This window comes from Buteo buteo, chromosome 1, assembly GCF_964188355.1.
Source record: "Buteo buteo chromosome 1, bButBut1.hap1.1, whole genome shotgun sequence".
Classification (NCBI taxonomy): domain Eukaryota; kingdom Metazoa; phylum Chordata; class Aves; order Accipitriformes; family Accipitridae; genus Buteo; species Buteo buteo.
This window is the reverse complement of record NC_134171.1, coordinates 7,952,391-7,971,019: the sequence shown is the minus strand read 5'-3', so window position 1 is coordinate 7,971,019 and position 18,629 is coordinate 7,952,391. Positions and strand designations below refer to the sequence as shown.

Below are 18,629 nucleotides of genomic sequence, written 5' to 3'. Positions count from 1 at the left end.
CCCCTCCCCCCGGCACACACTTTCACCGTGTCTCTCCTCCAGTGATGAAGATTACAGACTATTATGGGCAAGGGATTAATTTGTAGCCAATTACAATCCAGTGCTAAATATGAATGCATAAATAAGATACAGCCTTGCCTCTGTGTGTATGTGTGCGGGGGTAGGGGGGGGGCGGCGGAGGGGGGGGGGCCAGGAGCGCCTGGGCAGCCTGGTGAGGATGATGAGAAGGAAGAAGGAGCAGCTGAGCGGAGGCTCTGAGCCGAGCATCACCTTGTGACTCCCTGCCTTCCCCCCGGAGGCTCCCGGCCGGCTTGGACCCAGCGCAGCCCCGGGGAGCTGAAGGCAGCGGCGGAGCGGGGGCCGGGGAGGAGTTTCCAGCTCAACTTCGCCGGAGGAAGGAGGGGGGGGGGGGGGAGAGAGCAAGAAAGGGGGGGGGGGAGAAGTTGCAACGGAGAGGGGCTCTGCAAAGAGTCATGAATGTGAGCAGAGACAAGGTCGGTGACATCTCCATCCCGGCAGCGGCAGCCGCGGCGGTGACAGCCCCCGCAGCCGCCGCCGGTATCGGCGGGGAACCCTGCGGTTTGCACGGGGAAGGCATGGACAGCCATGGGGAGCAGCGGCTGTCGGCCGGAGGCGAGCCGCCCCTTTTTTCCTGCCCTGGAAATCGGGAGAGGCAAGGGGACAACCAGAGCAACACCCCCGGGCAAGAGGGGGCAGTGGCAGCGCTGCCCGTGGTGCACAGAACCACCTCCTTCTCCGTCCTCGACATCCTGGACCCTAACAAATTCAACAGCAAACGGCGGCACTGCGCGCTCTTGTACAAATCGGGGGGCTCCGAGTTCCCGCTGGGGGCGGACGAGAAGCCCGAGGACTCAGCGACGGAGCTGGCCCAGCAAAAGGCTCTGGCCGAAGATTTCGACACCTGCAAGAAGTCCGCGGACCTGAGCAGTAAGTAGGTCTTGGGGGGGGGGGGCGGTCGGAGACCCCCCACCCCCGGTACGGGGAGGGAGGGAGGAGGAGGAGGAGGGGGCTGCAGCCGGCTCCCCGAGGAATGCACGCTTGGAAAGACCGGCCTCCCCCCGCGGGCAGCCCCGGGAGCTGGATGGAAAAAGGTGGAAAACGGGGTTAGGTTGGGGGACGACAGGGAGGGGGGGGGACACGGGCCCGTCACCCCCGGACAGGCCGGGGCTGGCGGCGTGTGTCGTGTCCCCCCCCCCCCCGGGCCCGGCACCGGCGGGGCTCAGCCCCGCTTGTCCCGGGTTCTTCGACCTGTGCATCCCCCGGGAGCCGCAGGATCAGTCCCGGGCCCGGCTGGGATGGGGACACGTCCCACCATCCTCTTCCTCCTGCCGGCAAGAGGCAGCCCGGGGGGGTGAGCTCCGGCTCCGGCAAACTTGGAAGCGGCTCCTGGGGCTTCGGAGGGCCGGGGATGCGAAAGCCTCTCTCCGTACCCCCACCTCGCCGGTTCTCCCCAGGCATTTATGACTTTTATGTATCTTCTCCCCAGCCTCCAGACCCGCTCCCCCCCCCCCCCCAGCAGCCTGCCGCCCGTTGCTCTGGGCGACAGATTCAATTTTCTCTCTCCCCTTGGCTTTTTTAGGACAAATCAGACTAATTGTGACAAAATGCTGGTTATCTCTGGAAAAACAATTAAATTCCTTCGATTACATTTAAGGTAAAATGTGCTTAGCAGCGTAAAGAGGCTGGATAATGGGGGAAATCGCCCCAGAGTGGCATGTAGGACTGCCTGGATCGATATCCTATTATCGAATTGTGCATATCTCTTTCAAGCACCTTGCAAACTCTTCCCTAACATCTAAATTATAGGGTCAAAATTCGGATAATTACTCGATTAAAACCTATTACACTTATTAGGGCTCGCTATTGATCGGGAATTGCATTCGACCCAGGCTCTAGATTGCTTTTTCTTTCTGGGTCCAAATAGCCCAACTTTCTCACCTCTAAACACCGCGACTCTGGGGACAGCGGAGGGTTTCCAGGAAAAGACGGGAGTTGTGAAAAATATCTACAGCTCTTCTGTGTCCTGAGAGGGGAGAGAAGGGGCGGCCAGCGGCGGGGGATAAACTTCTCGGCGAGGGAAAAATAATTTCTCGGTGCCTGCGGCGGGAGAGGAGGACTCGGAGCTTTCCAATCCCGCCATAGCACGACTCTTTCCATTAAAATTAGGCAGCGAAAAAGGTCTGGAATCTGCTCCAGCGCCAGCCTTTTACGCATTTCTAATCTCAAAAGCAAAAGCGGGAACGGGACATTAATAGAATTCAAAGGAGATTTTTTAAAAGCAGCGCGTAGCTGGGGTAATTATTCGTCTAAACTCATCTGACTTTTGTCATACTAAATAGATCTGGGCGATCAGAAAGACTGACGAGGTCAGCCTATCGCTAATCTCACACTTTTATCTCCAGACAAGGAGAGAAATGCGACCCTATCACGGCTCTAAAAATAAATATATTTGGAGGCATCACGAAAAGGTTTGCTTCCCCTGCTGACAAGTTCCCCGGACACTTGGCACGTTTAGCCCTTCGGTCCTACCGCCTTAACGGTACGGCGACAGATCTGGGACTGCTCGAAAAATCACGAAATTTAATTCTTCCCTTTCCCCATCGTAATTAATATTAGCTCAAGCCGTGGTTTAATTTAGGAGAAGTGTTCCGAAAAGTGGCTCTGGCCAGAGAAGTACCAACACCCGGAAAATGCAAAGGCTTTCTAACAAACAGAGTGAAGACAGCGCTTGTCGCACACCGCTCGTTAATGTAACTCATTTAATGTTAAAAATAACGGTTAAAACTCCGTATTAAATTAACATTTAACGTCTCGCAGAAACCAAGTCGCAGCTCCAGCGTCAGTCTCCTTAGCCAGTTGTATTCGCGCTGCTTTTTTTCTGTTTAAAGACAATTTTAGCTGAGCCGCGGCTGGGATTTTCTAGAGTTTACTGGAAAAAAAATAAACTCTAAAATACCAACGACGCGTCCCCTGACCAGTATATGTGAAAGCGATGTGCGCTGGCGTTGCGCTCAGTCCCCAGATCTGCCCCGCAGGCGTATCTACACAATCTATAAATTGTTGTTTGCAAAAAAAAAAAAAAAAAAAAAATTACGCGCTGCAATTTATGACAGATCCTACAGGTTGCAGGATGCTCGTCCGCACGGGCTGTGTCAGATTGGTGAAAAATATCCCCAGGTTCACAGGGGTGTACGGCGGCCGTCACCCGCTTTTTCTGCACATCGGTTTGAACAGAGAGCTGGAAAGGACTCTTGGTGAACCCCGAGTTATCAAGGGATGTTTTCCCGGTGAAGAGGATTCCAATAAAGTTCTCTCCCCCTTTTTCTCCTAACGAGCCAGCCCTATCCGACGTTAGCCGAAATCAGCTCGTCGAACAAACCGCACTTTCTGAAAACCCCCCTAATTTCGTAGACGGGCTTTAGGGTGTCCGGCGTTAGGGTACGGACCAAGTTTGGGGTGCAACAGCGCGTTCAGATTTTTGAGGAAGAAAAAAGTACGCACGGGCTAAGGGTGACAGATGAGCCATTCACTTTCTTTTTCCATATCCCGGCTGAGCAAGTTAAAGGAGCCCGGGTTTAGGGGGTTCCCGGAGCTGCACCCCCGTTGCAGCTGCGAGCCGAGGGAAGTTGAGGAGTGGCTGGAAGCACCGGCTGAAAAAGAGGGTATTTGGGGGCCTCCCCCCCCACCCCGACCTGGCCCCGGTGGCTCCCACGATCCCCGTCCCCGCGGCGGGGGACCGCGGAGAGGATTTGCCCCCCGGAGGAGTCCGAGCCCCCGGTCGGGGTCAGGAGGAGCCGGTTCTCTGGAAAATGCCATTTGCTTTCAGGCTTCGTAATGACAGAACCGTCAGCAGAAGTCCAATAGCCTTAAATATCGGATAATTACCCTGTTCTCCGATGGAGACCCGTTAATTGGAGCGTAATATAAACCCAAATAAATTAAATGACCGTTAACTAGTTTGTACATTACACAAAATGAGTTTAATTAAGTTTGTATCTGCTCTGCTAATCAATACAAGTATTTACTCCACTTTAATACTTCCATCTCGGGAAGTGACAAGAGGTCAAACCGGGCGGAGAAAGGGTTAAAAACGCCAGAGCGGGGGAAAAAAAAAAAAACAAAAAACCGGCGGATCTCCCACCGATGCGGAAATTTCCGCCGCTAAAACCTTTAAAAGCGATGTGACATCTTTGCTGCCCGCCGCCAAAGCCGGGCTGGCTCGGCCCGGGCGGGGACCGTGGGGGAACCCCCCCAAAGCCTTCCCAAAAGGCCTTTTTGGGTCCTGGTGGCGGAGGGTCCCGGGGGAACCGGGCAGGGCAGAGGGGTCCCGTTCCCCCACGGCAGCGGGGGTGGCGGCGGCGGGAGGCTCCATCCGAGCCCCGCGGGGCCGGTTCCTTCTGGGGAGCGGGGGGGGAACGACACATACGGGGGGTCCGGGATCGGTCGGCGAGACCCTAACGGCGTCTTGTGGGTTGTCCGCAGAGGACGGCGAGCTCTACAAGGGCGAAGAGTGCGACCTCGACTACAGCAGCCGGCCGAGCCGCAGCCCCGACAGCGAGCCGCCGGACGACGAGGAGCTGTGCAGCGAGGAGAGCACCGGCGGCAGCAGCAGCAGCACCGGCAGCAGCAGCTCCGTGGTCCCCGGAGACCCCGAGCCGGGCCACCACGTCCACGCCGAGGCGGCCGAGGCCGGCGGCGTCCCACCTCCCGCCGCTCCCCCCCCGCCGCCCCCGCCGCCCCCTCCGCCGCCGCCCCCGCCGGTGTCCGGGCAGCAGGGCCAGCAGCAGGCGAAGCCCAAGAGGAAGAGGACGGGCTCGGACTCCAAGTCGGGGAAGCCCCGGCGGGCGCGGACAGCTTTCACCTACGAGCAGCTGGTGGCGCTGGAGAACAAGTTCAAGTCCACCCGGTACCTCTCGGTGTGCGAGCGCCTCAACCTGGCCCTCTCGCTCAGCCTCACCGAGACGCAGGTGAAGATCTGGTTCCAGAACCGCCGCACCAAGTGGAAGAAGCAAAACCCGGGCGCCGACACCAGCGCTCCCACCGGCGGCGGGGGCGGCGGCGGCGGGGCCGGGGGCGGGTTGGGCGGCGGGGCTTTGCCGGGGGGGCTCAGCCCCCTCAGCCACTCGCCGCCCATGGGCAACCCGCTCTCCATGCACGGCCCCGGTAGCTACGCCGGGCACCCCGCCGGCGGGCTGGTCTGCGCCGCCCAGCTGCCCTTTCTGCCCAGCCCCGCCGTCCTCTCGCCCTTCGTCCTGGGCTCGCAGACTTACGGCGCTCCGGCTTTCTACACCCCGCACCTATAAGCCCGACGACCCCCTTCCTCCTCCTCCTCCTCCTCCTCCTCCTCGGCCCCTTCCCGCTGGGCCACCGGTCGCCCCGCCGCTTCCTTCCGCCGAAAGCAGCGGCCCCGGGGAGCGGGGACAGGGGCGGCCAGGGGCTCCCCTCCGTGTCCCCCCCCCAGCGCCCGCCATCGTTTCTACGACCCTTTTTATATACGGGATGTGTCCGGACTGCGCTTCCGAGGGGGAGGAGGAGGAGGAGGAGGAAGAAGAGGAAAACCTCCCTCCCCGGTGTACATACAAGTAGATGTAAATCATCGTTACCTGTATTTTTATTTTCACCGTCCCCCGTTACTATGTGGGTTTGGTTATTTTCATTATTTTGGGTTTGGTTTTTGCCTTCGGTTTGATTCTGGTCTGCCCACTCGTAAAAGACTTCTGGGGAAAAAAAAAAATTAAAAAAAAAAGATTACGTACCCATTTGACTCTCAGGGTAAAACAGAGAACTATCGGTCCTGTCCCTCGACATTGCTGAGGCAACGACGCGCCGCTCCCTCCCGTGACCTCACGGTGACGAAGGGTGTTTTTTTACATACGTCACTCTTCAACGAACCCCGAACCTGGACGAGCCGCTGCGGACACGCGGGGAAGGGGCGGCTGCTGGGGCGCGGGGTTGGTTTTTTACGTTCATCATTTCTGTATATTTCTGGTTGTTACGAGAAAAAAAAAAAAGTTTTAACTTTATAATTAATGTATAAGGTATGGGAGTAATGAGCAAGAGATGATACAGAAAGCACTTTGTTTGCTAAACACTTTAAATCAATCAATAAACTTTAAGGAAACGGCGGCTTTCCGTGGTGGCGAGTCCCTGGTTTTCGGCGGAATTTTTTTAAGTTTCCTCTGGAAAACGCCTGGCTCCTGAGGCGTTTCGAGGGATATCTTCCCTCATCCTTTTTTCGTTCCGTTTACTCTGAGAGCGTATTTCTTATACGCAAATAAACTTTATTAGTCTTGTACGAGAGAGGGTATATCCCTTCTTAGTTCCCTCGTTTGTATTTTCTTAATTGGCTTTGCCGATTGCCGTTGGGAAATATTAAGGAAAAAAAAAACCAAACCAAACCTAAACCAAAACCAAAACCCTCGTCTTTTTTTCTCTCGTAGAGAATCTGAGACCTCTCCTGGGTTTCCGTAGACGGGGAGTCCGATATTTTGGATTTATGTAAATTTAATAAATCGGCTCTTTCATTCAGATTCCGCCACTTTAAAAAATAATCTTTCCATCGCCTTTCCGCTGATTACTTTTGAACTAGTATCAAAGTCGGTCTTGTATAATCCTTATTGCATTTTTTTTTTTTTTTTTTTGCTTAATTTCAAAGAAAAAGCCTGTAACTGCTTTGACCATCCCGAGCTGGCCACAGCTGTAACACCAGCTCCCAGCCCCATGCCGAAGGGACGCTTTTATCCCGTTTCCACACTCCCCGCGTGATCCCAAAATCCACGCCGGGGAAGAGCTCTCTTTTTCCACTAGTTTTTGGTGAGTTTGGACTTTTTCATTTGTTTCTTTGTTGGGTTGGATTTTTTTTTTTTAACTTTCAGCCCAGAAACCTGACGACTGCCTTCGCGGGGGCAATTTTAAGAAACCGACGTTTTCGGGAGCGATTTTGGGGAGCAAAGAGAGGGGACGCACCCTCCCCAAAACCCTTCCCCGCGGGGCCGGCTGCGGGTCCCCCCTCCCCGCATCGCTGCCCGAGGACCGGGGTGCCCGGACTCCGGTCCCCCCCCATCCCCATCCCCGGCTCCTTCCCCCCGGTGCCGTCCCCGCTGTCCCCAGCCTGGGACAGATCCAGCAGCAGCGGAACCGACTCCGCGGTGCGGAGCCCCGAGGGGACGGTGATGGGCGGGGGGGGGGATGCTGAAGCTTGCAGGGAGGGTGCGGGTACCCCCAGCTCCGGGTCTTCATGTCCCCTCGTTCAAGGAGGGTGCAAGCGCCAAAAATCTCGGACCAGGCTCATTTGCAGTTGTGAAAAGGACTTTTGAGGATAAAAGCTGTTCTGGGGTAATTTTTCAGGGAAAGTATTACAAGTGGTGCTGCTGGGAGTACAGCTCTGCACAGCTTCTACTGGTAGGAGAAAACCAGCTAAACTGGGAAAAGGATACTCGGAAGACTCTTCCCCACTGTAAAACCAACCCGTTGCTGACCAGGTTTGAGCAAGTGCTGCTAGCAGTCGAATGGTCAGCTCAGCTGGGACGTGACCCAGCTTCATTAAGAGATAATTCAAACCCTGTCTACACACCGGGAACTCCGAACAATTCCCCCAGGTGGAAAATAATTCAACTCCAACAGGGAGCTGCTCAGAGCTTCGGAGTAGATGATTTTCCTGCTCCAGGTCGGTTAGCGTCCTGCCAGTGAAACTTGTTCATGTGAGCGTTATTACTCATGGCTGTTGGATGAAGGAGTCAGCCTCAGATTCCTAGTCATTAAACTCGATTTAACAAGGCTTCTCACATTTTATAACAGCGCTGCAAACAGAGCCACAGGTATCTTTCTCAGCATAGTTTCGGAAGTTATCGATAATCCTTGCTCATCCAGAGCTCTGATGTCATAGAAGTCATGAGCAAAGCTGCAGAGCCTCACGTCCTCCCCGGCGTGACACCGTGCAGCAGCACAGAGCACGCCGAATTACACTATCGGCACCGGAGACCTGACTCTCAAACACTCCCCGGACCACGGCTCCGCAGCTGGTTCGTGGTGCAGGATCAGACCGCACGGTCCCAGACTCGCCGGTGAGAATTTGGTGACAGCAGCACAGGGCAGCTGCGGAGAAACATCCCCGGTCTGCTAAAGCTGGAAGTGCCAGAACGTCCTAAATCCGTCATCCGTGTTCCTGCCCGTCGATACTCTGGCTCGTTAAGAGAATGAAACAGGGCTTGGCACAGAAGGTTGAGGTTATCGTAGTAGATAGTCGTGAAAAGCCCCCAAAGCTCCCACCCTGACCCCCCAGCAAGGCCCAAAAAGCTGATTCCCACACAGTACCTACCTGACGTACCTGCTGCAACGGCCTGTGCTCCTGCACGCAGCTTTTTGGAGAGATGCAGCTTATTTTCAGGGAGTCATCAATGAGAAAAGGAGACCCTGGTACAGTGTAAGTAGAATCTACTGACTGAGGGAAAAAGGTGATTATGCACAAGCATAATCACAAGGTGTTTGCAAGCAAGGAGGTCTTTGCTCTGGTTCATTCTGTGAGTTAATTTTTTTTTTAATTACTTTATTATTCATTCATAAAATTTAGTGTTAGGGGATTCAGAATGCGGAACCCATTCAAGAGGGCATTTAGCAAAGCTTTTGCCAGAGGACAAATTCTCATCTCAGATACACTGAGCAGCACATTCGGAGTCCAATTCAGTATTTTCAAGTGACGTCTTTGGCACATACCAAAGAAGCTCTGGGGCATCAGCATATTTTTGAACTAATTCCAATGAAGTCAATGTTAAATCCAAGGCTGCAAGCCTGTATTAGTGAAAAATGATTCGGATATTAATTCCATCTTACCGTTGTTCACTACGTGACTGAATAAGGTAAAAAGAGAAGGAAACTGCATCTATTCTACTTCAAATATTTCAACTTAGACTGAACAAGTTTCAATTGCTCACAATTATTGAATAAACAGCAGTAAAATGTCTTAGAATCAAAGTAACAGAAAAAAAGCACATAAATACAGATATATTCCAAGTGATTGGCAGATAACTGAAAACATTTTGAAACATTTTGCGTCATTGCTTACACACAACAGTCAAAGGTGTTATACCAAATCATTGGAAACCAGTGTTCTACATTATCACGCCCCAAAAGTTTCTTCGTGTTATTTCCAGTTGAGCAGGGAACGTGGATTTAGTGAGCTACTTTTTTTTAGATAGGGTTTTTTCACACATATTGCAGACCTTCTCTTTCAGACTGAACTCACAGTCATGTTACGTGTTTCTATTCTTATATTACATAAGCAAAATGTTAAAAATAAAGTTTTGCCTGTTTGAACTTAAATCCATTTCCCAAAAATAAACCATGATGTCTGCTTGTAGTCTGCTATGTTGGCAAATATCCATTAACTCCTGTATTACATGTATAAAATCATTCTGCTCAAACGTAGATGTATTTAAATACTCAAAGAAACATTATTTTGTGTTGTCTGGGCAGTTCTGGTCTTCAGGTTCTGCCTCAAAGGGTAAGCAAGCAAATACAGTTGTCATAGAGCCTTTCTTAAGAGCAAATAAAGATGTTTTATGATATTGGAAGATTTGCCAGACTCTGGGAGGTAAACCAATGCACAGATTTGAGTGGACACTGAAGGTGAAGGGGACAGGCAAGCACACAAATGGGATCCTAATCAGTTTGTCTCACAAAGTGGGTTTATATAAACCACACTCTTCTCTATCTGGTGCATTTCTGTAAACTTTTTTTTTCCCCTTCTGCCCATACCGTTCTTTACCACCTGCTCACATTACACAGACATCTCAGGTGGACAGAATGATGGTTGTCACAGTGAAAATAACCCTGACAGTAAGAGCTCTTTCTACTTTCCTGATGCTGTCTGGCAGAGATGTGAATTCATCATACAGAGTAAGCTTCAAAGAAGCTCGGGAGGTTATCATAGCATTGGAAATCTAGAGCTGCTATGTCTGCAGTGCCCATTCAGGAGAAATCCTGCGGATGCTGGAAATCCTATGGCTGAACCCTGTATCAATGAAGAAAGACCAAGGACACAGAGGGCATCTCAGGATGGGGACATGAAAACGGCTGGGCATGCAGGGTCAGGCAATATGACAAACAACAGCTAAATCCAAGATACTATTTACTAATTTAACCTCATTATATGACAAATCTTCATTTAGCTAAAACTGTCACTCCACCCAAAGTGCTAGACTTTACTTTAAAATAATCTTTTCTATTTTCTTCTCTGTAATGTCACAAACCAGAAACACTTTACAATGACAACAAAGGAGGGATGACACCACAGCAAAGAACTGCAAGTCACAGAAATATTCATGTGGGATGATGATTGACACAGTAAAGGTTCACCCCCTTCGGTAAACTGCTGCTTTTTCAAGAGAAGGAAAATAAACCCACTAACCTCAGTGCAAATATCTCGACTATTGCTCATTTTCTTTCTTCCCCCCCACAATCCCAACACCACACTTACATTACAAGAACTTGCCCTGCACATAAAGGGACACTTTCCTGTCTTTCCACCCTTGACGTGGGTAGGGTGACAAGCTTTATTTCCTCTCCCTTGATCCCCAGAGGCTGCACGAGGGGAAGAGAAGTGCAGGAGGAAAGCATTTGGGTGAGCTGCTGGTCCAGCTTTTTCAGTTCCTTGTGTTAACCCGGAGTTCGTAGTACCAAGCTGCACTCTCTATGACCTGTTAAATATTTTGAGATTTGCAATTAAGAGTGCTCTTTGGGACTTAAAGCACCAGCGCTATGCCTTGTAGGGATGATTTGGAGTGAAATACTGTGTTTGCTTTGAGCACGCTCTGCAGCATACCTGTTCACACTCTCATTTGCCGTTTCTGTTTCAGCATTGGGGAAAATAAAGGCTCGTGCACATGTGGAAGCAACATCTAATTTCAGCCCTAGTAAAAGCGTGTGGCAGATTGTCCTCCTCCTGGTGCTGTTAGCCTTCAACTGCCAAAAATACTATTACAAAAATTCAAATATATCCAAAAGCAATTTCCAAACAAGCAGAATCATATATTTCCATATACCTTTTATAGTGCACAAGGATAAGAGTGGCTCCATAATGGCATTATAAATATAGCAAATTAATGGTGGATGCAATGCCAACACCTTGTCATTATGCAAATTGGAATGTTGGCAGAAATGGTTATTCAACAATCCCTTTCAAAGTAACCAGACGCCTAATGCTGCTCATTACATCTAAACTAATTAGCACCACATTTAAACAATTTTAATAAGCTTTTTCCTTAACCCCTTGACAGAGGGGATTCCTGATGCTAATGCAAAAACATATGAGCACTTGGCACGGGAGCGCTGGGGTTTTGCTCAGGGCACCGACAAGAGGAAAAGCAAGGGGAAGTCTACCCCAAAAGCCGAATGACAACGTTTAAGTTACATTTAAGCACAAACACCAGCATGCCCTCCTCCCAGTACGTCAGAGCCTGCTCCCAGGCCGCTCTCCTGCGATTTGGGCTCTGTACTACCCAGACCTAGCTAATAGGAAAGGCTCAATAAGGACATGAATTCATTTCTTTCTCCACTCGATCAGCTTCGGAGGAGAGGAGGGAAAGCATCAACTCAGAAACACGAGTAACTAATAGCTCTCTCCCCTTCTTTTCCTTCAGGGGCAGCATCTGGCTCCCGCAGCAGCTGGTCACAAGTTGTCCAGCTGCCAGGCAGAGCCAGCTCTCATCTGCATGTATTTTCCAGGGGATGTGCTAAGTTTTGGGATCTCTAGCGTCTCTCCCAGCTGGAGGGGTCACCAGTGCTGCTGGTTGGGGAGGGTCCAGACTGGTCTTGATCTAAGCTGCTGCTCTGAGGCCTTAGCCTCTGTCGGAGCTTCCCACCCTTTAAGTCCTTCAATTTCTGTAGAGGGTTTTGTGATAGAAAGGACCATCACCGCATCCATTTAAGAGGGATGCTCCTAGGGCTCTGGATGCACCAACAGACTCTAATTTCTCTCATTAGCCTTTCACCATCTTTCTCTCTTATCCTTATCCCACACCCTGCCAGGCGTTCAAGGTCTGCACTGATACGGCACAGCTGCATCACCTTGGGTCAGACGGCCACGAAACCGGCTAAACTGGGAGAGACCTAACTGGGGTCTCCACCCTGAACCCTCCAGCTTGTTGTGGGAGAACTGCGTGTAGGTAGAGTCCCTCGCCTGAGCTGTGGTGTAGGTGCTTTGTACCTTACTGACCCTCCCCTTGATCTTTCCTTGCTGACTTGGCTTCAGGCCTGCCTTTTATCTGGGTGGACTTTTGGGTAATCGCTTTTGGGTGGCTCTGTTAACTGTCACCAGGCTTAGGTTTTGTCTTTGGGTGCTGTGGGATGGTGTCCCTTGTCAGGAAGGCCATGGCCTCTTTTTGTTTTCACCTTCTGCTCCTGGCTCACCTCTCCCTGACGCCTAGAGTCTCTACCCTGTTTTTTCTTTCTCAGCTTGCTATGGACTTGTCTTTGCTCCGCACTCTCAGCACTGTGGAGTTTTCCTCGAGCACCGCTTGGGGCAGAACTCTTATGTTTCCAGATGCAAATTCAAGTATTATTTTCACCGAGGAGCAGGATGTTGTTAATTAATTGTTTTGGTTTTATTTAACGTAGTTGTCCCAGTGCATCCCAAAACAGAGATATGGAGAAATTTCTCTCCAGTAGTTACCAGAGTAACAGCCTTCTCTCAGGTTTGTGTCCAAGAGGTCCTAAGGGCTGATCTTCTAGCTGGTGACAATTGCTATGAGGGAGCTCTTTCCTGAAGCTGTGAAACTCAGTGGTGTTTTTAATGGTAGGTGTCTAGGGAACGAGGATCCAGATCCAGCCCTCCCTTGCCCCAGTCTGAGGCCTGTAATCTGGAAGGCTCTTTTTTACCTTCTGTCTAGTCTACACGAAGCATTTTTGGCTCCACTGTGATTCAGTTCCCACAGGAGAACTGGTAATGTGAACCATCTCCTTCCAGCACCCTTGCATTTAAGTCACCCGTGGCTTGGGCTCTCTCTTGAGACAGGACATGGGACTGCCACCTCTTCGGCTGAGAAGGGACCTGGAACTCCACCTCGCCTGAACACGTGCTCCAGCATTATAGCTGTTACGTGCACTACGATTGCCACTGCCTATTTAAAAACAGTGATTTTGTTAAAGGTATGTGTTTGGTGGGTGTTAGGCAAGGTGTGAAAATCCACGCTAGATCAAGCCTTCTCAAGTGCTCATACAATTCTTTCCCTGGGTCTTATTAGGCCTAAGCAAGAACTCTGGTCTAGGTGGGAAGGCCAGTGCAGCTGGCCCTTAGGGGCCCAGGAAACCTAAGCATTTCTTGGGCTGCAGTTTTGGACAGTTTTTGGCACCTAGACCCTTCTCGGGCCGGTTTGCAGAAGGTCCCTTTCTATGCCTATTTGCTACTATCTGTGGTCAGACTATACTCTAAAGGCACCAAGTTTTCCTATATGGTAGTGTCATTTGAAAAGGCATGGTTTTAAATGACCGGTTTTCATCACTTAAGTACTGCTGTAACATCCAGATGTCCTCACCTTTTCTGATGCATAACCCACAGACACATTTATATCACTTCCACAATTAAAACCATTAATGTGTTTAATAGCACTGGACAAACTACAGACACAGCCGCACAAATGGCCAGCTATTTGCACGAGTGCTAGAGACCACCAGATGGCTATCTCGGCTCAACTATTTTGATACATACTGAATTGAGGTTTTGCTGCCTGGGTTCCCAAGATTCAATACTTCTTCTTGCTTCTGGCTAGGCCACTTTAAGTGGAACAGGTTTCTTTTTTGTTTTTCACAAAAGAAAGATGTTTTTTCAATAATGTCCACTTTGAACTCACTGATATCCTCCCCAACCTGCAAACTGTTTTACATGGCATGATGTATTGTCCATGGAGAACCATTTACAAATCCTGTGTCTGCCTTGCTTCCAGAAAAGACCCAGACAAAACCCCCAAACCCAACCAATCCCCAAACAAATCTTTTAAACATAATTTCTAAGAGCTTTTAAGGGTTACAGTTTTCTAACAGAAATCTTCAGCCAGACCTGAATTGCTAAAGCCAAGCCTCAAGTAAGGTTAGAGAAAATGAAATTGCAAGGTATCATGCAAAAAAAAGAGTATGAACCCATCATTCTGCCTCAGTAACTTCAGAGGGGATGTGCTGAAGGATTGCTTTTATTCAGAAGCCCTGCTCACAAACTCCATACCAAGCTCACTTATGCCAGTAACTGCGTCGTGCTAGAGGGCCAGACCCTTCACTCCAACCTTAAAGAGCTCTAAATTGCTACACGCTGTAGACTTTTCCTTCCAGGCTTTTACTTCCGAGATGCAACCGTATGCTCACATAAGAATAACCGTGGACAAGTCTTTGCTTTCAGTCCTTGTTTCACCACTGAAACAGCACTAGTTATAAAAGGATGACATATGCATCAGCACTGCTCACTTCAGCTCAGAGTTACCATGTCCTTTAGAAATACAGAATATTCAACCTATATTACAACTATTCACCTTAACAACGCTCCAAGGGCCAAATCAGCCAAGGTGTTTAGGTACTTGGAAATCATATGCAGTATCCCCAGTAAGAAGTATATTATAGTACAACTGCAAAGGTGTTTGAGTGAGTTACAAAAAAAACCAAAAAAGCAACAAAACCCCACACAGCAGAGATGATACGAATGATACTTGTATTTATTTTTTTCCCAGAAGCCCTGAGGACAGGAATAGAAAAATTCCAGCAGGAATGTCACACAGTTTAGCAACTAACATGTTTGAATAGCTGGTGAGCTCAGAGACCTCAAATTTGTAAACTGCTGTAAGTAAAGTGAAGCGCAAAGAGGTGTGATGTATCTAAGAAGTAGATTGATTTCTTTTGAACTTAAAAGGATTTCTATCTAATGAAGGTATGCTGGATCTTTGGAGATAGGTGCCTTTTTAAAAATTTTCCTCTAGCAGAGCTACAGATAAACCCAGGAAAAGGAGAAAGCTCCCTGAATCCTCTAAATTATGTCTGACCAGGTCTAATGAGAATGCTTAATGTGGCAAAATTCAAGACCTGTTCTGTGTATATATGCTGAATTGCCCTTGTAGAGAAATCATTTGATTAAATGAGGCAATCATTAACATGGGATGGGAAGCATGGGTTTCTCAAACACTGGATGAGGGGCAGATGCATGCTGGTAAGAGGTCAGGCTAGCACAAAGGCAGTGCTACAGTGAATGGGTGTTTAACACATTCTCCTATGAAGAATCTATGGTCTTTCTTACTTCAAGGCAGAAAGAGGAACAAAAAAACTCATATCCAACTGGGTATATTCCCCTCCTGACACAAAAAGTTATTGCAACAAGACCAGAAAAAAAGAAAAGTAGAAGAGCTCTAAAAAAGGTTATCACTAACCTGGTCCAAAGTCCATGCACCTGTGTCCGAGTTAGCCATCTCCAAGTCACTTGCTGGGAAACCTTAATTCTGCAAATTCTCCTTCTGCATGAAAGAGGCATTCTAGAAAAACACCTTTTTGTATGCATGTGTGTTTTTAATAAAGAAAGGGGGGGAGCATATAGATCACACAATAGGATCAGGTGGATTGGACACTCAGGTCCAGATAGGAAGTTTCAGCTGATAATTCTAGAACTCATGTGACTGAGTAGCGTCATAATGGAGCATTACTTGCTAAGCACACTCTTTTCTCACAGATTTCTACCATTTCCCTTTCCAATCTTGGTCTTTGGGCTTTTTTTTATTTTACTAAAGGCCCAACATGGGAACTCCATGGGGTAAAGTGCACCTACCGTTTGCTGGAAATTTTCTAGTGCTGACATCTCACATCCACAGCAAAGAAGGGTTAAGTGCCACTGCACAATATAAATGCCCACTGTTTTTACACGGAGAGAAAACATGTCTTATGAATGAACACCTTCAGTCTGTGCAGGCTCAAGAATCTCTGGAATAGTGGCACGATGACCTCTGCGGCTCTTTTGAATGTTAATCTCCAAGATCAAACAGTTTCATTTACTGTTCTGCGATCCCAGCATCCAATGATCTACATCACATTCAAATGTGCAGGGTTGTGGTGGTGTTGGTTTTGTTTTGGGTTTTTTTTTGTGTCTGTCTTTATCCTTGATAAGAAATAACATCAGTTTAGCATTTGATTCAACTGACCTAGTGATGAACTTGGTTTGTCCTTGTCTACATTTTCACCTGAAGCCTTCACTACTAAGTTAGCTAGCCTGATAGTAGAAGTGGCTTTCCTTTCCAGTGCAGCAGATGATGGCTTTTGAAATTCTGGCTCTATTATTTTATTTCTGGTAGTTTAGAAGTACATCTTCTAAATACCTGTGTTGAAGAGGAAAATGTCTTCCAAACTGCAGAGCTCTTGCAAAATAAACTATCAAGATTCAGCATTAATTGTCTTCTAAGCTGTACTTCTGCAAGTCAAAAGGTATTTGGCAGAACTGTAAATTAGCTTTTGAATGAGGTGGTCAGAAACTACACTGAGGAGTTTAAATTTTCTCCTTTTTTAAAGCCTTACAGTCTCTTGATGCATGAGGAAAGACCTCCAACAGCTGAGTGACTAAGCACTCTCTCAGGCTTGAGTCTGATGTAATTTTAACCAATTCAAGCTAGGCAGTTCAGTAGTGCAGTATGACACTTGAATGATTTTTAAAACCTCATACTTTTGCTTTGTACTGGAGCTTTTTAGTATCAGTTAAACTATAGCACATTCTGAGTATCTCTACAAACTTTCACAGCATGCTCTCCAGCTACAGTTCTGAAAGACACTGGGATACCATCTTGGGAAGACAAGCAGCAGACCAGGATGACCTTTGTCATTTCAGCTTCTCCACTAGTGCCACAGCTATCAAGTTTGAATTAGTTCCTGGATTTCAGTTTGCTGAAATCAAACTCTACTCCATTCATTACCTGAAGGCATCAGTTGATTTGGATTTTTTTTTAATGTGTACACAAGAAGTCTTAGAGGTACTGCAGGAATCACTCTGCTGCTTGATGTGGTACACCTTCTAGAGTTGTAGGCTGAGCAAATACTCTGTGTGTTGCTATCTCTGGTAGAAATCTAAGTGTTTCTAAGGCATCTTTTTTCTGAAGGCATGAAAGTGGAGGCAAATTACAACACACATGTTGGCAAAGGAGGTATAAATTACATGAGTCCCTTAGGAAGGAAAAAAACCCCAAACTTGAACATATTACCCAGATTATGTACAAGTCATACAACATGCTCTATTTCATCTACATTTCAAATAATTATCAACTTGTAAAATGCATTTCATTCTATACCACCATATCTTTGCCAAAATTAATATTCATTATCAAATAAGTTAAAGTTGAAAACAAATTAAAAAATTACCCCAGTAAAAATGCACCTAGCACAGTATTTTAGTGTAAATATGAAGATCTGTGATACAGGTTTTGTGCAGTTGCCCTCTTGTAACAAAATGAAGGTTAAAGATGATCAACAATTTAATTCAGTGCATAGTTAAACTGGTTGGCAAACTTCTCGTGCTTTCTTTGGTCCACTCGGTTCATTGCTTTCACCACCCGTTTCATAGCACCTCTGAAAGAGAAACAAAAAAATAATAAAAACAATTTTGTTGATTCTACACAATCTCAGAGAATGTTTATGAATGCTGGGGACAAAAAAATGAACTATGATTAATCACTACCAGGCTTCTGAACACTGCACTGATGAGGCTGAACAAATTTGTCTTGTTAACTAAATTAGCTGCAGCAATACAAATAGTTTAATTCAGCAATGACTTTATTAACAGGAATAAACAAATTAAAGTCTTTCAGTTTAACGGCTGTGCATTCGACCCTCTTAGCATTATTTCTGACAGTCACACATAGCAAGTTTGATTTTCAAAAGCACCTAACTGCTCTCGGGGGAAAAAAAAATAACTAAAAGCATCTAACAGTATCTAAAAAAACTAACACTCAGAAACCCTTATGAAATCTGACTTGCAGAATCTAGAATGTTTTTGTGAGGGAAGGGCTTGCTGTTCGGTTCATGTAACTATAACTCATTTAGCTACTTTCCTTTCACAGGTTACTAAAAACCCATTTCATCAGCTGTGGGCAGAGTAAGACTCTTTTGCTCACACCAGCAGCATTCCCATTCCTGAGCAGCAACTATTTAATCCACAAGGACAACACTACTTTAGGAAGACACTAGAGATTGTCATGGATCTCTATGCAGAGAGGTAAATTACTGCTGCAGAACAGCTAAGTACTTGGGAGTTTAGCACAGGTGGGACAGTATGTCCAATACCGTATTCTTATATAAAGTGGAATGGGATCTCTGCTACCTCATGATGGGCAAGCATTTTAGCCGAGCCCTCTGCAGTGCCTGCTGTGCTTGAAGAAGGCTCTTTTAGATTAAAAAAGGAAATAAAGGAATAAACTTGGGAGCTCTTAGGCTTTCTGGTGCTCCTAAATCTGATGAGGGTTTGCCCCCATGTTGCTGCTCTTTATTTGCTGCCATTGTTTCCTCTCAGTAAAGATGGTACCCAGAGATTTCTCTTCTTTTGGGAGTGACTGCTCTGCTTTTGAATGGCTGAATGAAGACACCTGCATTTTTTTCCCTCCACAAAC

General features: G+C 47.9%; 2 protein-coding genes across 2 annotated transcripts in view; one reads left to right on the top strand and one right to left on the bottom strand.

The window, feature by feature from the left end:
• Positions 1-596: 596 nt before the first annotated feature.
• On the top strand, positions 597-5,324 carry NKX1-1 (NK1 homeobox 1). The gene is made up of 2 exons (XM_075040618.1): positions 597-948; positions 4,504-5,324. Exons 1-2 carry the CDS (start codon positions 597-599, stop codon positions 5,322-5,324), a joined length of 1,173 nt encoding a protein of 390 aa, XP_074896719.1.
• Positions 5,325-14,135: 8,811 nt separating this feature from the next.
• Positions 14,136-18,629, bottom strand: part of UVSSA (UV stimulated scaffold protein A) — a 59,299-nt gene continuing 54,805 nt past the window's right edge. The window contains exon 13 of the mRNA XM_075056747.1: positions 14,136-17,592. Coding sequence (XP_074912848.1) covers positions 17,499-17,592 — 94 coding nt within the window. The 3' untranslated portion in view covers positions 14,136-17,498. The remainder of the gene's footprint in view (positions 17,593-18,629) is intronic.

Coding starts and splice junctions, on each gene's coding strand:
- NKX1-1 (XM_075040618.1), top strand. CDS start 597: ATGGACAGCCATGGGGAGCAGCGGCTGTCGGCCGGAGGCGAGCCGCCC. Junction 949..4,503: donor GAAGTCCGCGGACCTGAGCA/GTAAGTAGGTCT, acceptor GGTTGTCCGCAG/AGGACGGCGAGCTCTACAAG.